Source organism: Lagenorhynchus albirostris, chromosome 3 (assembly GCF_949774975.1).
Source record: "Lagenorhynchus albirostris chromosome 3, mLagAlb1.1, whole genome shotgun sequence".
Lineage (NCBI taxonomy): Eukaryota > Metazoa > Chordata > Mammalia > Artiodactyla > Delphinidae > Lagenorhynchus > Lagenorhynchus albirostris.
In genome coordinates, this window is record NC_083097.1 from 76,967,907 (window position 1) to 76,989,561 (window position 21,655).

The window sequence follows — 21,655 nt, forward strand, 5'->3', positions numbered from 1 at the left end:
AGCTCTCGGGCTGGGGCGTCGTATTTATTAATTTATATTCCGCGGCGCCCCGCGCGCGGGCCGCTCCTTTGTACCCGGCTGCCGCCGCCCGGGCTCCGGGGCCTCAGCGAGGAACGCGGCCCCCTCGTCCTCCCGACCCCCAAGGCCGGCACGTGCTGCGCCCGCCCGCCCGCCCGGCCCGCCCGGCCCGCCAAGGGGGCGGAGGCCCGGCTTTTCTCCTACCCTCTCTGGGCCAGAAGGAGGAGGAGCGGCGGCGGCAGCAGCAGCAGCAGCCGGAGGAGGCGACTACTGCCCGGCCGAGGGAGCGCGGCGGAGCGGGGTTACGGCGTCCGGCAACGCTCGGCGGCCGCCGGGGAGGCGGGAGCGGCGCAGCCGGCCGGGATGTTCCCTGGCACTTCCTGACTGGCTGGCCGCGCGCACACGGCCAGACTCGCACGCCCTCGGCCCCCGTGGCTCGCTCGCTCGCTGGCTCGCGCGGGCCCGCTCTGCGTCGGCCGCGCAGCGGGGGAGGTGCGCTAGGGGGGACGCGGCCCGGCATGAGCTGATTGCGGGTGGATACGCCGCGGACGGGCTCCTAGAAGCCGTGAGGAGCCGCTTTTCTCCGAGTCGCCGCCCTGCCCTTGGATTTGAGATCATGTATGTACGCGTCGCGGTCCTGCCATTGTCTCTACCCCAGCGCGTGCCGTGCGCCCCTGGGCGAGGGGCTCGTGCCCACCCCCGCCGCGCGCTGCCCCCCGCACTTCCTGTTGGGATGAAAGGGAGCCTCGCGCTGACCACGCGCCTTTTCTCCCCCTCGCCCCCGTCTCTGCCGTGTAGGTCCATTCACATCGTGGCGCTGGGGAACGAGGGGGACGCGTTTCACCAGGACAATCGGCCGTCGGGGCTCATCCGCACTTACCTGGGGAGAAGCCCGCTGGTCTCAGGGGACGAAAGCAGCTTGTTGCTGAACGCGACCAGTACGGTCGCGCGTCCCGTGTTCACCGAGTATCAGGCCAGCGCGTTTGGGAATGTCAAGCTAGTGGTCCACGACTGTCCCGTCTGGGTAAGGGCCCGCAGCTGCTCTGTGCAGAGGCTGATGGAGCTTTCCTTTTCTTTCTTTCTCTCTTTTTTTTTCTCCTCCCCCTTTTTCGCCTTTCATGAATGTGGACGTCTGGGTCACCTGGGGAGAGTTTTTAAACATTTTGGGGAAAATCTTTGGTCCTTCGTTTTATTGGGCAGGGGCCAGCCTAGTCAGAGAACACTCTTAGAAGGGAAAAAGCCCCAGTGGGAATGTGAAGCACTTAACGCGTACACTTCACGACTCTGGGTTGTCCCTTGTTAGACAGCTGACTGAATGTCCCAACCCCAAGGGACGAGGTCACTAAGTTTCACCAGCAGACAGCAATGTTTTTTCATGCCTACCCTGTGGGTGATATAAAATATTAGTGTTCTAAAAATAAAGATCTCTGAAAGCTCAACACAGCAAAAATACATTTCACTGGGGCGGCTCAGAAATAGGACCCCTGGAAAGGGGGCGGGAAAGACAGGGACTGAGAATTAATTTTAAACGATTCTTTTATAGCACTATCCACCTTTGAAAAAATTTAATTGGTGTTTTTAATTTTAATAATGCAGATATTCTTGATATATTTAGCCATTTCTTTTTAGTGACCTGTAAATCAGAAATATTGCTGATACTGTTTTGGGACTTGAAAAAGCTTTAAAATTTGCTATAATTAAAAGAAATCGTAATGAAGTTGATAAATGCTAGTCTAATTCTTGAGTGATAAAAGAAGAAATCTACTCTCTGACATGTATAAATGTTTTCAGTACACAATAGCATCATGTTTTGAATGTTTTCATGTAATCTTACTCAAAAGTTTCTGATTCTTTACTAGTATAAAACTTATGTTGCAGCTAAGTATTATATTTTATAACAGAAGAAAGTTTAATGTCTAAAAAAATACAGATATCATTATGTGAGATTTACATTTAAACTGCACTTTAAGAAAACCGAATTAGGGACTATCGGGAACTAATACACCTTTCCAAAGAAATGTATAGAATGTACATAAAAACATTTCTTAGGCAAATTTCCATATTACTGAAAGAAAAGATCACTTGCCCAAATAAATTTTCAGCTAAAGTAAATTTAATAGGCTAAAATAAATGAAAAATGGGCTTTTTCAATAACAGGGATGCTATTAAATTCCTAATTATGACAGTGATGATGCTGATCATGGAAGCATTGGTAGAGAACTTACTGGCTGGAGTCCATGCAAGCAAAGGAAACCCTTCTTTTACTTTGGTCATTTCATTGTGAAAAATCTTACAGTCTAAAAACTAATTGGTTCTACACTCAGTTGAACAAATGTTGAGTGAATAGAGTAAATAAATGTAAGGAAAATAAAATAAGCTGAATTAGGATGTTAGGTTAACCTTTCTTGCTTTTTCTTTGAGCAGTGAACTCTTTCCTTTTTATGTTGTTAGTTTAGCAAAAGCAAATACTTGTGATCCCATGGATTGTAGTAAAGGAAATCTTCCAAATCGATTGAAATAAGCCTTCACAGTCTGGATTTTTTTGGTCTTAAGTTTATTGTTATGTTTTATTATGTTAATCACCTTTTGTTTGGTTAGACTCTGGCCTTTTTTAAGACATTGAGTTTGTAACCAGGCACAGTTTTCTGGGTTGTAGTGGTCTTCAGACATAGTAGCATACATTTGTAGAGCTACTCTTTATGAGGTGCTTTTCTTCTCTTGGTGGTAAGTAAAATCCCGTCAGAGATATGAAAGTTGATTGTATTCATCAGCTGGTATTTGCCATGTACTGAATCAGAATATGAAACATGGCAGAGCAGATAGAGCACAGGTTTTGATATCAAAAGGACCTGATTTCAGATCCTCACCTGGCGAGTTAGTGGCTGTGTTCCTGGGTAAAGTCACTCATCCTCTCCTAGCTTTATTTACTCTGTGTGTAAAATAAACATAATAATCCCTGCCTCCCAGAGCTGTGCTGTAGAATAAATGAGTTAGTATGTGTAAAGTTCTTAACATCTAGACGGGCATGTAGTAAGTAATCAATAAGCGGTAGCTACGATAATAATAAAGTGTTTATCACAACTTTAGTATATCCGTGTATTGCTTAAATGAAGCAAAAGTCAAGTTTTCCCACACATCATTCAAGATCTCCACACAAATAAAGTACATAGAGGCAGCCGTGTTAGTACTTAGTAGATGCTGTATTGCAGCCTCACAACCAAGTAGAATAAAATTGTTGTTTTGCTGTAAAAATTAAGATTATTTTTCAACAGATGAGTTCCATTCCTCAAATGTGGCTCCAAGCCTCGTGTTGCATAACTGCCTAGAGGAAATCCTGGAACTGATTTACAAGGGGTGGGAGAATTTGATTTCCTTCATATTTCTAGAAACCAGTGGAGCATTTTCTCTTTGAGACAGTTTGAAAAGAAATGTAGCATTGTTTTCTTGGAGTTAGAGTGAGATAGTTGTGCTTCTCTTCCCTAGTTTTCTTCTGTATATCCGCAGCCTCACTCTGGATCTTTGCCATGTATACTTGGCACTTTTTAAATAAATGTGCTTCAAATTCATTACATGTAGCTTATTGTTTAGTATGTCTCTGAAACCCACCCTTTTTTGTTATATTATTATTTCATTTCTAGATCTTTTCCTGTTTACCAAAAATATTCCATAAAAAGCAATGAGATAATATATGCACACTTTTCTTGGGCAGGGTTTGAAGCTCTGATTTGTATTAAAAATAAAATTATTTATAGATTTATATCCTCAGTACCACAGAGTTAATGAAGCCAAAACCCATTTCCTCGTGACATTTTCCCTTAAATGTCTCCTTTTTCTTTCTACACGTCTCCAGTAACTCTGGAATTTTGAACTATTTGGAATGCAGAGAGCAGTTACTTTTGATTTGTTCTCTCAGAGTTAAATGGCTGCTTGATATTGGTCCCACTTAAGTTTAGTTTTTCATCCCATTCATCTAACTTTGTCCTCTTTCTTTATTGTATTTATATACCCTGTTGTACGTATATACTTTGAGCTTGAATACTGTAACAGATACAGCTGGAACTGAATGGGTTTTGTGGTTTGGGATTTGGAAATTAGCATAGAGCTCTGCTGGGAAGCTTTCACATTTCTTGATCTGTGTCCCAATTCACTTCTCCCTCCTCTTACATCCTCCACTAAGTTCAAGAATTTTGCCTTTGCTGTTTATATCCCCATAGTTTGCGTTTTTTTGTTTTTTGTTTTTTTTTGGTTTTTAAATCTTCCTCTAAAAAGGCTCTGTCCATTCCCACTCTCAGTAAAGTATTCATATCTAAAAATTCTTCAATTCTTGTTACGCAGAATATACTTGTAGGAAATGGGCAGGTTGTGGGGGTGTAGGGAATTGGGAGAGGCTTTGCTGGGGCATGGCGGTGTACTGGTGAGAAGAAGCTCTCTGCAAAAGGGCATTGCTGTGACACTTCTCCAGAATTTGCTAACAGGATAAAAGCTCTGTCACAACTGATTGATTCAAACCCTGGTTTGGACTCATATTTCAAAGTGCAGACTTTCATAGCCCAACAGTTTTGGACTTGTTAGCCATATCTAGCTGTCTATTTTCTTAATCTAGCTTTATTACATCCTAGGAATACATACCAAAGGCCACATGAAAGGACAAATAATGATTAATAGTTAACCAGAATGTGAGAAGGAAGCCACTTATGCATATTTAGCAATGGTATTAAGGTACATAACGATATTTTTCTTATACCACTATTCACACAGTAACTTTGAAAAATTATTTTTAAAATATCAAGGTGCAAAGTTTTAAGGAGTAGCGTCCATAATAAATTACTTTTGGCCCTAATTCTAAATATAAATATTATTAGCTGTAGTCCAAAAGTAAACATTTCAAAATTGGAAAGGTTTATCCTGAATTTTTAATTGATATGAACAAAATACATGAATTGCACATATACTCCTTACCATGTTAACATCATCTTATAATACACACTATCTTTTTGTGGAGGCATACCCCTCCGCGCCCCTTGTTCCCCTCACATGCACACTATATATATGCAGTACTGTCCAAAGAATGGATAAAGTTGAAAAATATGTATGAATTTTGAGATATGGATAAAATATATGGAACTCCACAGAATTCACAGGGTATTATCAATACAATCTAAATGACTGAACAATCCTGCATTATCTAACTGGGTCACAGAAAATCCTCTGAAGCTTCCTTACTCACATTGATGCTCTTGCATCTAATGCATAGTGTTAAGTTTTGAAACTATTAGGTGATAAAGCTATGGCATAATTTTATTTTATTTTATTGTATATGGTATTTTATTTATGTTTTACTTCATGTGCATAAATCTAGCATTCTGATTTTTTGTACTTAGTCCTAGTGGATTGTTATTTCTTTTTAGATGTCTTTATTGGAGTATAATTGCTTAACAATGGTGTGTTAGTTTCTGCTTTATAACAAAGTGAATCAGCTATACATACACATATATCCCCATATCTCCTCCCTCTCGCGTCTCCCTCCTGCCCTCCCTATCCCACCCCTCTAGGTGGTCACAAAGCACCGAGCTGATCTCCCTGTGCTACGGGGCTGCTTCCCATTAGCTATCTGTTTTACATTTGGTAGTATATATAAGTCCATGCCACTCTCTCACTTTGTCCCAGCTTACCCTTCCCCCTCCCCATGTCAAGTCCATTCTCTACATCTGTGTCTTTATTTTTGTCCTGCCCCTAAGTTCTTCTTTTTTTTTTTAGATTCCATATATATGTGTTAGCATACAGTACTTGTTTCTCTCTTTCTGACTTACTTCACTCTGTATGACAGACTCTAGGTCCATCCACCTCATTACAGATAGCTCAATTTCGTTTCTTTTTATGGCTGAGTAATATTCCATTGTATATCTGTGCCACATCTTTATTCATTCATCTGTCCATGAACACTTAGGTTGCTTCCACGTCCTGGCTGTTGTAAATAGCTCTGCAATGAACATTGTGATACATGACTCTTTTTGAATTATGGTTTTCTCAGTAAAAAAATGCCCAGTAGTGGGATTGCTGGGTCATATGGTAGTTCTATTTTTAGTTTTTTAAGGAACCTTCATACTGTTCTTCATAGTGGCTGTATCAGTTTACATTTCCACCAACAGTGCAAGAGGGTTCCCTTTTCTCCACACCCTCTCCAGCATTTACTGTTTGTAGAGTTTTTGACGATGGCCATTCTGACTGGTGCGAGGTGATATTTTTGATTTGCATTTCTCTAATGATTAGTGATGTTGAGCATTCTTTCATGTGTTTGTTGGCAATCTGTATATCTTCTTTGGAGAAATGTCTATTTAGGTCTTCTACCCATTTTTGGATTGGGTTGTTTGTTTTTTTGATATTGAGCTGCATGAGCTGCTTGTAAATTTTGGAGAATTTTTTATCCTTTGTCAGTTGCTTCATTTGCAAATATTTTCTCCCATTCAGAGGGTTGTCTTTTCATCTTGTTTATGTTTTTCTTTACTGTGTAAAAGCTTTTAAGTTTCATTAGGTCCCATTTGTTTATTTTTGTTTTTATTTCCATTTCTCTAGGAGGTGGGTCAAAAAGGATCTGGTTGTGATTTAATGTCATAGAGTGTTCTGCCTATGTTTTCCTCTAAGAGTTTTATAGTGTCTGACCTTACATTTAGGTCTTTAATCCATTTTAAGTTTATTTTTGTGTATGATGTTAGGGAGTGTTCTAATTTCATTCTTTTACACGTAGCTGTCCAGTTTTCCCAGCACCACTTATTGAAGAGGCTGTCTTTTCTCCATTGTATATTCTTGCCTCCTTTATCAAAGATAAGGTGACCATATGTGCGTTGGTTTATCTCTGGGCTTTCTATCCTGTTCCATTGATCTATATTTCTGTTTTTATGCCAGTACCACACTGTCTTGATTACTGTAGCTTTGTAGCATAGTCTGAAGCCCGGGAGCCTGATTCCTCCAGCTCCAGTTTTCTTTCTCAAGATTGCTTTGGCTATTTGGGGTCTTTTGTGTTTCCATACAATTGTGTAATTTTTTGTTCTAGTTCTGTGAAAAATGCCTTTGGTAGTTTGATAGGGATTGCATTGAATCTGTAGATTGCTTTGGGTAGTATAGTCATTTTCACAGTGTTGATTCTTCCAATCCAAGAACATGGTATATCTCTTGATCTGTTTGTATCATCTTTAATTTCTTTCATCAGTGTCTTATAATTTTCTGCATACAGGTCTTTTGTCTCCTTAGGTAGGTTTATTCCTAGGTATTTTATTCTTTTTGTTGCAGTGGTAAATGGGAGTATTTCCTTAATTTCTCTTTCAGATTTTTCATCCTTAGTGTATAGGAACGCAAGAGAATTCTGTGCATTAGTTTTGTGTCCTGCTACTTTACAAAATTCATTGATTAGCTCTAATAGTTTTCTGGTAGCATCTTTGGGATTCTTTACATATAGTATCATGTCATCTGCAGACAGTGACAGCTTTCCTTCTTCTTTTCCAATATGGATTCCTTTTATTTCTTTTCTTCTCTGATTGCTGTGGCTAAAACTTCCAAAACTGTGTTGAATAATAGTGGTGAGAGTGGACAACCTTGTCTTGTTCCTGATCTTAGAGGAAATGGTTTCAGTTTCTCACCTCTGAGAACAGTGTTGGCTGTGGATTTGTCACATATGGCCTGTATTATGTTGAGGCAAGTTCCCTCTATGCCTACTTTCTGGAGGGTTTTTATCATAAATTGGTGTTGAATTTTGTTGAAAGTTTTTTCTGCATCTATTGAGATGATCATATGGTTTTTATCCTTTAATTTGTTAATATGGTTTATCACATTGATTGATTTGCATATATTGAATAATCCTTGCATTCCTGGGATAAAAACCCCACTTGATCATGGTGTATGATCCTTTTAATGTGCTGTTGGATTCTGTTTGCTAGTATTTTTGCATGTATGTTTATCAGTGATATTGGCCTGTAGTTTTCTTTTTTTGTGACATCTTTGTCTGGTTTTGGTATCAGGGTGATGGTGGCCTCATAGAATGAGTTTGGGAGTGTTCCTCCCTCTGCTATATTTTGGAAGAGTTTGAGAAGGATAGGTGTTAGCTCTTCTCTAAATGTTTGATAGAATTCGCCTGTGAAGCCATCTGGTCCAGGGCTTTTGTTTGTTGGAAGATTTTTAATCACAGTCTCAATTTCAGTGCTTGTGATTGACCCGTTTATATTTTCTATTTCTTCTTGGTTCAGTCTTGGAAGGTTGTGCTTTTCTAAGAATTTGTCCATTTCTTTTTTTTTTTTTTTTCAATATGTGGGCCTTTCACTGTTGTGGCCTCTCCCGTTGCGGAGCATAGGCTCTGGATGCGCAGGCTCAGTGGCCATGGCTCATGGGCCCAGCCGCTCCGCGGCATGTGGGATCCTCCCAGTCCCCTGCATCGGCAGGCGGACTCTCAACCACTGCGCCACCAGGGAAGCCCCTGTCCGTTTCTTACAGGGTGTCCATTTTATTGGCATATAGCTGCTTGTTGTAATCTTTCATGATCCTTTGTTTTTCTGCAGTGTCAGTTGTTACTTTTTCATTTCTAATTGTATTGATTTGAGTCTTCTCCCATTTTTTCTTGATGAGTCTGGCTAATGTTTTGTGGCATAATTTTAAAACAAAGTGTTCATTTTTAAGTACAGGTGTTTAAAGAGGTTGCTTATTCCATCAGAGTCTCAGGAATTCTCTAGATTCTATTTTATCACTACATAGTTGTCCAGGCTAAATGAATAAATTAAAAAATTTAAAGACTTGATAGACTTCAAACGTTTTAAATTTTACATACTTTTTTAAAAATGAATTCCAAAAATTAAAATATAGTAAAAAAGTTAATCTAATATGTTACAGTTTATTTCATGATGGATTTGAATATAAGCAGACTAAAGATTGCTCTTTACATTTTGGTTTAGGACATTTTTGACAGTGATTGGTACACCTCTCGAAATCTAATTGGAGGTGCTGACATCATTGTGATCAAATACAACGTAAATGACAAGTTTTCATTTCACGAAGTGAAGGATAATTATATTCCAGTGATAAAAAGAGCATTAAATTCAGTTCCAGTAATCATTGCTGCTGTTGGTACAAGACAAAATGGTAAGTATTTAATTTTTCTTTTATATGAGAGTGCAGGTACCATATTAATTTTGAATAGCATTAAGCTTATTAATGATTAGTACAGTTTTTTTTTTTTTTGAAAGCAAAATGACTGGGTTTAAATGCCATCTGTTATCTCTTCATCATTGGATATGATAATGGGACATCACAGGAAAGTATCACAAACTACTGCTGTGATTCTGATGGGTACAAGTTTGTCTTTTAAACTGCTGTTCTATAGAAGTGAAGGAAGTCAGTAATTGTGTTCTTTTTGATATAGGAGAGGTGTTAGGCTGACCCTGAGCCCTGGAAAACTCTTTTTGACAATCTAAGGGACTATTCAGTTGGGAAGGACAGATTGTTCCCATAAGGATGTGGGATTGGGAGCAGCATTTTTAGGTAGGTAGCAATGAGTGAGCTGAATACACTGACACCACCACCTAAGAGAGGATTGTTGACTCCGTAGCTGATGGGTTAATTTGGTTCAGTCAATTTCAGTAGTTGCTTCTGTGCATACTGTTGGCAGATATCTCAGGGTCAACTCAGAGTCCACTTTGAATTGGTGGTGTTTTATAGGTCTTAGTGGTTATTTCCTCAGTAAATGTGTCTTAAAATTTCATTTTTACTCATTTTTTCATTTTTATTGAAGTATAGCAAAATAAAGGACATTAGACTTCACTAATTTTAGAGCACAGTTTAATGCATTTTTGCACATATATACAGCTATGCAACCATCACATATCTCAAGATCTAGAACATTTGCCTCACTCCAGAAGCTTCTCATGCCTCTTCCCAGTTGATAACACCCCTCCGCAGAGATAATTGCTATTCTGACTTCATAGATTAGATTCTGACAACATAGATTAGTTTTATCTATTCTTGACCTTCATACAGATGGAATTATACAGTATGTAGTGTCTTGTGTTGGCCTAATTTCAGTTAGCTTGATACTTTTGAGATTCATCCATGCTGAACTTATCTGTAATACATTCTTTTTATTGCTGTGTATTATTCCATTGTATGAATACGCCATGATTTCTTTCTTTCTTTCTTTCCTTTAATTAATTTATTTATTTTTATTTTTGGCTGCATTGGGTCTTTGTTGCTGTGCGTGGGCTTTCTCTAGTTGTGGAGAGTGGGGGCCACTCTTCATTGTGGTGTGTGGGCTTCTCATTACGGTGGCTTCTCTTGTTGTGGAGCACAGGCTCTAGGTGCATGGGCTTCAGTAGTTGTGACATGAGGGCTTCAGTAGTTTGTGGCTCGTGAGCTCTAGAGCACAGGCTCAGTAGTTGTGGTGCGTGGGCTTAGTTGCTCCATGGCATGTGGGATATTTCTGGACCAGGGCTCGAACCCGTGTCCCCTGCATTGGCAGGCAGATTCTTAATTACTGTGCCACCAGGGAAGTCCCCCATGATTTATTTCTGTATTCTCCTTTTAGTGATGCTTAGGTAGTTTCCTAGGAGTAGGATTGTTGGGTCATGTGGTAGGTATGTGTCTAGTGTTAGTAGATATGAATAAAGCAGGCCTGACCCTTCTTTGACCGTATGTCCCCTCTACTTCCCTAACTTTCTTTTTATTGCTGGTCATGATTCTTGAACAAGTCATCCACACTTCCTGAGTGCACTTCTTGACTTCCCATTCATTCTTCAGTCCACTAGTCTGACTGACTTTCACAATTACACTGGGTTGGTTTTCACTCAGGGCTGCCAGTTATATGCCTATTGCCAAATTTAATTTACATTTTAATAACAATCCTCTCTTCGAAATTATTCAAATACACCTCTCCCTCCACTTAATAAAGCTACTCTTTCTTTCCTGTTTGTTCTAATTCTCTTTCTTCTTTCCTGGCACCCTCATCCTCCCTTACACACATATACCAAATCAATACATCCAGTAGTTGTTGCCCAGGGTCCCATCCTTCAGCTTCACCTCTTGCTATTTATAGTGACCATGGACCTGCTAATCTGTTGCCCTAGCTTCCCCTGTATAGACACTGGTGATTACCCAGACTGTTTTTCTGGCTCCAGTCTCTCTCCTGACCCATGTCTCCACAGACATCTTCCTCTTTCTGCTGAGTTCCCTGTCTTGGTGAATGATGCCAAACCTATCCATTCACCCAAACTAGAATCATCCAACCCAACTTCCGTTCCTATTCCCCATATCCAGTTGACTAAGATGCTCTTTTGATTTTATATTTTAAATTAACCTCAAATTCATTGCTTTCTTGGACTCAAACCAAGAATCATACCCCTAGACATATAAACAGTAATATGTATAAAATAGATAACTAATAAGAGCCTGCTGTATAAAAAATAAATAAAATTCAAAAATTCAAAAAAAAAATTCATTGCTTTCTCATCATCTTCACTGGATTTCAGTTCCTAGTCATTTAATTATCTCTCATAATGACCTTCATTTTGGTCTAAAGAGGCAGTTCCAGATTTGCAGGATCTGAAACTTACACAATTTTAGAGGTCCTTTGTAAGAAAAAAAACTACAAAATTACAGATACATATATGTATACAAATGAATATTTATTTAGAATGTGAAAAGAAAGCACAAGAAATTACAACTGCGAAAAAGCTGTCAAATACCACAGACATTAAAAAAAGTTTCTATTGTTAAAAACCTGGGCCTCCCTGGTGGCACAGTGGTTAAGCATCCACCTGCCAATGCAGGGGACACGGATTTGAGCCCTGGTCTGGGAAGATCCCACACACCATGGAGCAACTAAGCCCGTGGGCCACAACTACTGAGCCTGCGCTCTAGAGCCCATGAGCCACAGCTACTGAGGACACAAACGACAACTACTGAAGCCTGCGCACCTAGAGCCCGTGCTCTGCAACAAGAGAAGCCACGGCAATGAGAAGCCCGTGCACCGCAATGAAGAGTAGCCCCCGCTTGCCACAACTAGAGAAAGCCCACACGCAGCAACTAAGACCCAATGCAGCCAAAGATAAATAAATAAATCAAATAATTAAAAGAACAAAAAAAACCTGACACTTCTTTAACTTTTCTTATGTTTTTTGTGCTCACAGTCTTTGCAGTTCTTCACATGATAACCGCTTTTTGAGATTTTCTATAGGGAGAAGAGAATGATAGTTTTTCTTCCAGCGTATTTCTTCACTCTCCACATCTTTGTGATGCTGGGCACTTCGGTTTTTGTTGTGTTTGTTTTTCAGCTCTGCCTCTTTGTGTCGTGACGCCAAATTAGTCGGCACAGTGGGTGGAAGAAGCATTCCTGAAGGCCATTCATGTACCAAGACAGCTCGCAAACACTTACAAGGAAGTGACTACAAACCACAAATAATATCTCGCTAAACCTAAATTTAAATTCCCCTTAGCAGGATCCTAAAAATGTCCGTGGCTACTCCAGAGCTGCCTGATGCAAGGTGAAGTGAGCTGGACTGGAGAGAGACTTATGTCTTAACCAGACATAGTCAGAATATCTTATTTTGCAGATTTTACAAAAGCATACGTCATGTGAAAGAATCTAATGCCTAGGTTTCTCCCAAGGCTTGGAAACAGCCCACAAGGAAGGGCCTTGAAACTTAGGCTTCCTGGTAAATCAGCCTCTGGCCTCCTTTTCCTGCTTGGCTTCTTTCTGAAATGAATCCTCTCAGAATAATCATTCTAGAATATGTCAGATCATGGTACTCAATTCTTTAAAATCTTGAGAAACTGTCTTCTTTTTTTTTTTCTAACTTTTATTTGCAAAATTTCAAATCTAAGAAACTTGATAAGAATAGGACAGTGAACTCCAGAAATTACAAATACAAACACACACACACACACACACACACACACACACACACACACACACACACTTTGTTTTGTTTGAACCATTTAAGAGTATATTGTAAACATTATGGGATTTCTTCAATCCTGATTAATTAAGCATGTCTCATCTAAGAACAGAGCCATTTTCCTATTAACCGTAATGCAATCATCACTCAAGAAATATACTATTACCTGTTATACTATTATTTAAAATATAACCCATATTCACATTTTTCCACGTATTCCAAAGCTGGTTTTATTGTTTTTTGTTCTTTTAATCCAGGATGAAATTAAGAACTATGCATTGCATTTAGTTGTCAAGTCTCCCTGGTCTCTTTTAATTCAAAACAGTTCCCAATCACCCAGCCTTTTTTTGGGGGGTGGGGTATCTTTCATGACATTTTTAAAGAATCCAAGCCCATTATTTTGCATGATTCCTTCAGTTGTGATAGCTGTGGTTACAAAATAGTGATTTCTTATCATTCCTTCTACACTTATTAGTTGGCATTCTTCTGTAAATAGGGCTTTCCCTTTTCTCTGCTCCCACATCTTTCTTTGAGTCACTATGATTCATGGTTGTTTTTTTTTTTGCGGTATGCGGGCCTCTCACTGTTGTGGCCTCTCCCATTGCGGAGCACAGGCTCCGGACGCGCAGGCTCAGCGGCCATGGCTTACGGGCCCAGCCGCTCCGCGGCATGTGGGATCTTCCCGGACCGGGGCACGAACCCGTGTCCCCTGCATCGGCAGGCGGACTCTCAACCACTGCACCACCAGGGAAGCCCCCATGGGTTTGTTTTTTAAATTCAGTATTTTATAATCTATTCTTCTCATTATTCTTTCTGATACTCCAGTTACCCCAAATTTGCCTAGAGGGAGCCTCTTCATGCTGTCTCCAATTAATTTGAGTCCTTCCTTGCTTTCTGGCACAGATGTTCCAGGCTCATCTTAGGCTTGGGCTGCTCTAGGACCCATGGGCCTCTCTACTTCTGCTGGGGTCCTCCAGCTAACCTCCCCTCATTTGCCCTTGGTCTCCTCCTCGACCCCCTTCATGAGGCAATGAGCACTTACATGTTGCTGCAGTGCATGAGGTCCCACCTGTCCTCCAAGCCTCAGCATCCCTCTTTGGTCATCCTGTGCGTACTGCCTGCAGCCCCTCAGGTGTTCCTAGTTTCTGGGCTGACGAGAGTCTCTCCTAATGTTTGAATGTTGCTGCATGTGCACACCTCCCTTCCTCCTCTCTCTTTCTCCCTCCCCCATCCCTTGCTTCCTTCCTTCCTTTCTCCTTCCCACCTCTTCCCCCTCCCCCTCATTATTTCATGATTTCTGTGATTTGGCAGGGAGAGGAGATTGCAGTGTGGGCTTAGCTTGCTCTCTTGAAAGTGGAAGCGATGTCTTCCCTTTTTTCTCACCTTCAGGCCTCAGCATGTGCTATACTGTGTCATGCTCTGAGTGGACTGGCCCTCAGCACAACCCCTGTCATATCTGCATAGCGAATTCATCCTTACCCTTTAAATCGTTGCCTCTTCTGTGAAGCCTTTCACAATCCCCCAGGCAGAGTTAATTTCTTCTCCTCTGTTCCTATGGTGATTTTGTACACCTTTATTTTAGTTTTTTTTTTTTTTTTTTTTTGGCTGCGTTGGGTCTTCGTTGCTTCACATGGGCTCTAGTTGTGGCGAGCGGGGGCTACTCTTCGTTGTGGTGCTCGGACTTTGCATTCGGTGCCTTCTCTTGTTGCGGAGCTCAGGCTCTAGGTGCGTGGGCTTTAGTAGTTGTGGCACGTGGGCTCAGTAGTTGCGGCTCGTGGGCTCTAGAGGGCAGGCTCAGTAGTTGTGGCGCACGGGCTTAGTTGCTCCGCGGCTTGTAGGATCTTCCCGGACCAGGGCTCGAACCCGTGTCCCCTGCATTGGCAGGCAGATTCTTAACCACTGCACCACCAAGCAAGCCCCAGTACTTATAATTATCTGCAGTCGTATCTGTCTTGGCTCAGTTGACCATGAGTTTCATTTATCTGTGTATCTTTATATCCCTGCTATTTGAGGTGTGGTAGGTGCTCAGTTTGTTCAGTGAGTGAATGAATGGCTTTATGAATGATATACAGAAGTGAAAAGATCATTTTCACTAACAGGATGAAATTAATTGACCTTGTAAGATGTGATTACAAAGCTAAATCTGTCTCTTCAACTCAAGGACACGTATTGCTCCTCCCTCCTCCAATCCCTTGCAGTCTGTGGAACTGTGCTAGGTGTTCTGGTAACTCCTCTCTCCAGCTCCTTTAAGAACAACTTCAGCAAACACAATCAGTCTCATCTCTTTCCTTTGTTATACATGTTTTGACAAGCTTGACTGTGTGTGTGTCTTCATAATACTTGGCTCTGAATAAATTTTTGGCTTTTACTAAATATTGAATCTATCTTTAGAGTAGAAATTTTTCTCCAGACTTGACAAAGGTGTATTCATAGCCTTAAGTTCCTGAAAGCGGGCATCCTATCTTTTCTTTTTGGAGCTCTGACAATGCCTAGTACATTGCAAGGCTGGAATTCCTCAAAGGATTTCTAAGAATCTCAAGCACTGGCAAGATTGTAAGAATCACCCTATATGTTCTCAAGTCCGTTGCTTTGAAAGAGATGCCATTCATTTTAATTCAAGAGTTACATTGTGTTTGCTTTTAAAAATAATAGACATTTTGTGGTAACACCTTGAAAGATAATATATAAGGAAAAAAAATAAAAGACTACAGTGTTAACTAGAAGAATAACACTGATTCTGAAGTTCCAGGACTCTGAGGTAGGCTCATAGGAGCGAGTCCTGAAGAAAGCACCACAATTTAAGATTATATTGGGTCTTCTCATTGTTCCTGATGAAATGCTAAATGTAGGTTTATTTAATCCATAATGTTTTATTGATTCTCCTACCTAATATGTAATGACTAGGCATTTTTCCTTTTGGGTGCAAGTGAACAACAACAAAAAAAGTCTTCTGTGACATAGAGGAGACATAATGATTGGATATAAGGAGGCACTTTCTAGGTTGGTAAGATGCTTGTGGCTACACACAATGGAAAACCCCGCTCAGCTGGGTTAAACCTGACACTAGCGGGATTTTCCCTGAAACCAAGTTTATTTCCTAGCCATTATTTTACATTATGCTCTCTTAATTTTTCACTCAACACACTGCTGACTTTATTTTTGTCCAGAAATAAAGTTTAATAAGATGATCTGCCTACCCACCCCATTCCATCAGCATAAGGAGAGCTTTGTAGTCATAATAAGATCTCTGTCTTCAGAAAATCAAAGGCGCTGTTTATGAAGGCTTTGTAAAGAATGTGAAATACCAATGTGTTATTTTTCAAGATAGGCTAAATTGTGTTGGTAACTTTATTTGTTCTGAACCAAAAATGATCTTAGAAAAAGTAAATGCAAGAACTCAGATTAGGATTTGTTGTATAATTTAGAGAAACCAAGGCTTCATTTTTAAATCACCACATCTTTGGAATTAATAATTTTTTACTCAAACTAAATTTTTATCTTATCTTTTGATGGCTCCTTATCAGGTAGAGCAAGTAACAGTTGTATTGTTTCTCCATCTCTAACACACAAGGAGAGTTGGACAAGTCAGTTAACCTCTCTGAGCTTCAGCTTCCTCCTCTGCAAAATGAGGATGTGAATACATGGTTTCTGAGCTCAAAATGCTTTCAGTGAAGCTAAATTATCTAAGTCGTATGTGTATGTGCACACGTGCGTGTTACACATATAGTATGCACGTGCACTGAATATCCTTAGCGTGCACGCCATGTGTACATACATTTGCTCCATCTCTATGCAGTTCATTGGTAGGACATTTGTTGTGTATGCTGTGGTGGGGAGTAGCCTAAATGCCCTTTCAGGACCACTGTACTTACTCCCTCAGTTACCTGGTCTTTAGGCCGCTGATGGTGAACAGCTGAGTCCCTTTCCAGGCATTATCCCTGTGCTGATAGAAGCCGCTTGCCCAAGGCTTTGCTCCCTCCACAGGGCAGCCCTCCTTTAATTACTGTCTGATGTAGGGATACAAAGGCCCAGCTTTGTATGGAGAACCACTCTAAAGGGCCATCAAAGCTCCAGAGGCCCCTGTCAAATGGCTCAGGTCTCTGTTGCGACAGCATTGCAGTTCAAATTCTTCCTCTGCCCAGACCTGCTTCCTACACCCTTGAGAAGAGACGTTCTGAAGATTACCCCCCAGTAAACCTCCAGCACATCAGTCTCCATCTCAGAGTCTGCTTCTCAGGGAAGCCAGCCTACAACAAAATGCTCTTTTAGAAACGGATTTACCCCCTTTTAACTTGGCTGCCTTTTGACCAATGACATATCTGATAATGTAGCATGAAACAAAACAAAGCTGGCTGACGGATATGGAGTTGAACATACATTTTCAGCGTTATGAAGGTGTGTCCTTAGAGATGCGTTGATGTACAACCTTCCCAGCCATAGATCTGTACGTGGTACAGCCATGACTCTTGGGACAGTTCACATTTTGAGTAATTACTTTTTATTCCTTCAGTTTTTAATTTTTTAATTTTGAAGCAGAAGATAAAAAGTGACTGGATTTGGTCTCTGCAGTCGAATGCTTTAGAGTTCAATAATTGAAATGTGTGGATGAATAAGAACGTACTTCATATGCAATTTACAAAGACTGGCAATTTTGCAGCCTTAGAGGTTGAGGTCAAGTTGAGGATTCTATTAAAATAAAAGTATAAGATCTATTCAAACTTAGTGAATATATTTAAAGTTTATTACAAAAAAAAAAAAAAGCTCCAATCCATGGTTTCTGTGGGCAGTCAGGTTGTTGATTTTGTATTGATATTCCGGATGTCAAGGTTGTATAAAAGGAAGCAGACCTGGCATTACCGTCTGATTGGTCTAATTACTATAATAGCCTTGGTAATATTCATTCACCTATTTAAAAATTCTTCTGTTTTCTAAGGTCCTATTCATTCTTCTTGCATTTAAAGCTTGTTTATTTTAGGGACCTTGCTGTTATCACTGACACTTCTCATTCAGAGTCTAGTGAATAGTGGGTATATTAAATGGCCCTGAAGTGTGATTCTGGCATGAGCTCTTAATTTGCTGTTTAATGTCCAGGTTGTCTAGGTACATCTTTTCATGTTTAATTTCAAAAGTCTTTGTTCCTCATATTCATTTTCTCAGAAGAGTTACCTTGCACATGCCCACTGTGTACCTCAGACAGAGGGAGCTGTGTCAGTACGACGGAAGGGATCCAACTTGCTAAAGAACTAGGAGCCACCTATCTGGAACTACACAGCCTTGATGACTTCTACATAGGAAAATATTTTGGAGGAGTGGTAAGTGGAAATTCCAGTCACATAAATAGTAAAGTACAGCTGGGATCTTGAGTGTAAGAGACAATGGTGTTTGCAGGAATATGGATGGAGTGATAATGTCAGAGTGAAAGGAGCATTTTACTATCTTGTGTTTAATAGTCAGGGAGGAAGAGCTGTGCAATGTTACCCTCAGACCTGGGCAAGGGTGGCATGTGCTGTGGAGCTCTAGAAAGCCTTATCTGGTCCTCCTCCAGTTGCACCCCTTCCCATAGGGCACGAGTTGATGGAGCCATGGGGATGTGCCCACTACAGCTAGTAGCTCCCTTCCTGACCTGCATCATCCATGTGGTAGCCACTAGCCACACGTGGCTGTTTATATTTAAATTAATTAAAAAATAATTCAGTTCCTCAGGTGAACTATCTACATTTCAGGTACTCTATAGCTACATGTAGCTAGTGGCTACTGTTCCGATGATTAGCACCAATGTTATAGGACATTTCCATCAAAACAAAGCAGAGAGTTCTGTGGAACAGTGCTGTAACCATGCTCCCAAACCCAGGACCCCAGAATTCTCTGACCAGCTGGCTCTGAATCTATTTCCCAGGTCTGTACAAGCCTCTTTCCTGGGTCTGTCCTCTTGAAGGTGGACTGCATGGCTGGTGTTTGCACCCCTAGTCCTGAGTGGTGGCTGAGGAGTGACTGCATATGAGGAGTTGGGGAGGGGACAGTGGATGGAGCTTGCTTGTGTAGGTGTGGATGTCCGCCTGTATGCACCAGCCTCCTCAGGTGAGCAGGTGTGTGTTGGAGGATGGGGAGAGAAGAGGAGGAATGGTTTTCGGTTCCAGGAGTTAGGGGCCAGCTCTCCCTATGCTGCATGAAACTCCGAGGACTCTAAGAATTTAAATCTGAGCCTGGCTTTCCAGGCTTTAATGATGACATACTGGTCAAAGCAGGAGGATAGAATATATTTTACGTAACAGTTTATTTTCTTGATTTACAATGCTTAAATATTTAGGTATGTGGTATGTGGACTTCCATTTGTACTTTTGCCCCAGGCCTCGTACGCCTAGAGCTATGTAAGTGCATGTGGTTAAGATATTTAATTTATAAAATAAATGATGTATTTCAAAGTAACTTACTCAGGAAAAAAAGTAGAGTGCGTGTGAACTTTCCTAGTTGATATGGGTATATGCAGCATAGAGCCAGATCTGTTCTTGCCTTGAATTTCTCTAGTATTAGTTGCTGTGGTTGCCCACAAGATGGTTATTGGCAGTCACACAGTTGTACTGCTTGGCTTTCTTGATTATTCAAGAGAAAATACAGTTCCTGCTTGATTGATAGTTTATTTATGTTTAGACAAGGCACAATCTGTTCTACTTGAAAGATTTTTGTCTTTTTTTTAATAAAACAAATTGTTTAAAAGTGTTTGCTAAAGCGTACATGTAGTCGGTACTGGCATTAAAAACACGGCAGATGTGGTTTGGGGTACAAATAATCATGTCAGATACATCATTTCGTTGGAGCTTTAATTAAAATTTGATTCATGTTTTAGTTGGAGTATTTTATGATTCAAGCTTTAAATCAGAAGACAAGTGAAAAAATGAAGAAAAGGAAAATGAGCAACTCGTTTCACGGAATTAGACCACCTCAGCTTGAACAACCAGGTGCATTTATTAGCCAATGTCTAGACATTCGGTTGATATTTATTGTAGATCATTTCACAAGTCATAGCAGTTGTTCTCAATTTTGAGTGTGTTCGGGACTCGTTTGGCATTTTGATTCAGTAAATCTGGGATGGAGCCTGAATCTGATTTTTAAATAAGCTTCCCAGATGATTCAGAAGCAGGTGGTACCTGGACCACATTTTGAGGACTGTTGTCTTGAAAACTTGAGCCTATGTATTCTTAAAAATAGTGTGTATGGTAGAGAGCTGTTCTAGATTATAGTCTAATGAGAAATAACCAAATGTAATGCATGAAACTTGAGTGGATCCTGGTTCAATAAAAACATCTAAAAGATGTTCTTGGGACAGTTGGGTAAAATTTCAATATGGACAGGAAATTAGATGATATTATGGAATTACTGTTAATTTTCTTATGTACGATAATAGTATTGTGGTTAATAGAAGAATGTCCTTATTTTTAGGAGATAAATGTGAAAGTATTTAGAACTGAACTATCCTGATGATTACAACTTACTTTTAAATGGTTCGTGAGTGAGAGAGGGAGAGAGAAAATCTAGAGATAAAGCCAAAAATGACAAAATATTAATAATTATAGAATTTAAGGGCAAGATATATGTGTGCTCATTGTATCATTCTTTCAACTTTTTTGTGTGTTTGAAAATGTTCATAATACAAGGTTAGAAGACAATAGTTAAAAATAAATAAAATTACGTCAACTGTTAGCAGAATTTTTTTTTTTTTTTGCGGTACGCGGGCCTCTCACTGCTGTGGCCTCTCCCGCTGCGGAGCACAGGCGCCGGACGGCGCAGGCTCAGCGGCCATGGCTCACGGGCCCAGCCGCTCCGCGGCATGTGGGATCCTCCCAGACTGGGGCTCGAACCCGAATCCCCTGCATCGGCAGGTGGACTCTCAACCACTGCGCCACCAGGGAAGCCCTGTTATCAGAATTTATTGCATAATTTTGTGATAGCAATGGTAGACTAGTACTCTATTCAGGTCAATTAATTATGGATATTATTTTTAAAAGGTACTTGATAAATATTTGTTGAATGAATGAATGTAAGTTAACAAACCAGGAAAGTATAGATTTGTACAGGAAGTCAATTCCAAGTTTTAAAAAATGTGAATACATAGACCGTTAAATTGACTTTGCACTTTGTGGTGTGCACAGTGAAAGGGGCCACATTGTCTGTTATGTAGCAAACACTGGAGCCTTAAGTACCTTCTGGATGAGAAGAGGAGTGGGGAATAGCCAAATAAATAATACTGACAGATAATTTCTTAGTTCTTATTAATCAAGAAGAGAAAACATACCAGTTCCTCAGAGAAAGCAAAGCATTTCATGTCATTTAGCACTAAAAGGAGTTTCTCCTGTGGGTCTTCATTTGGGAACGCTAGGTGGGATAGTGGGCAGGGCCTTCAGGAGTGTCCTGTCAGCAGTACAGCCTCAGCTTCCACAAGGCTGTCTCTTGTACCCCTTCCAATGGGAGAGATGTGGAATTGCACTGATTGTAACCCAGGGTCCAGTCTGGGTTCACACTGAACATAACCCAGTCTGGGTACACATTTGTTCTGGTGCTGACTTGTTCTAAGGACAGATCCTGGGCTCTGGGGCACATGGTTTTCAAACTGTTCTCAGACTTTAAGGGTCTGTAAGGTGCCTCTGGCAGTGGAGAGGAGGCTGGGTAGGGTACAGTGCAGAAAGAGTCTGCCTCCCAACCTACCTTGTTGT

At 40.6% G+C, this 21,655-nt stretch overlaps 2 protein-coding genes across 5 annotated transcripts in view; one reads left to right on the top strand and one right to left on the bottom strand.

Moving 5' to 3' along the window:
• SKIC3 (SKI3 subunit of superkiller complex) overlaps window positions 1-1,074 on the bottom strand; it is a 242,511-nt gene extending 241,437 nt beyond the window's left edge. Inside the window, exon 1 of the mRNA XM_060143291.1 lies at window positions 899-1,074. The gene's annotated coding sequence lies outside the window, so the exon portion shown is untranslated. The remainder of the gene's footprint in view (window positions 1-898) is intronic.
• The window catches only part of RHOBTB3 (Rho related BTB domain containing 3), a 54,867-nt gene continuing 33,225 nt past the window's right edge, over window positions 14-21,655 (top strand). The window contains exons 1-5 of one of the 4 annotated variants that reach the window (XM_060143299.1): window positions 14-636; window positions 817-1,042; window positions 8,955-9,141; window positions 18,105-18,259; window positions 19,792-19,903. In XM_060143299.1, coding sequence (XP_059999282.1) covers window positions 635-636; window positions 817-1,042; window positions 8,955-9,141; window positions 18,105-18,259; window positions 19,792-19,903 — 682 coding nt within the window. In that variant the 5' untranslated portion in view covers window positions 14-634. The remainder of the gene's footprint in view (window positions 637-816; window positions 1,043-8,954; window positions 9,142-18,104; window positions 18,260-19,791; window positions 19,904-21,655) is intronic. The other 3 variants (XM_060143298.1, XM_060143300.1, XM_060143301.1) reach the window with 3 other exon arrangements.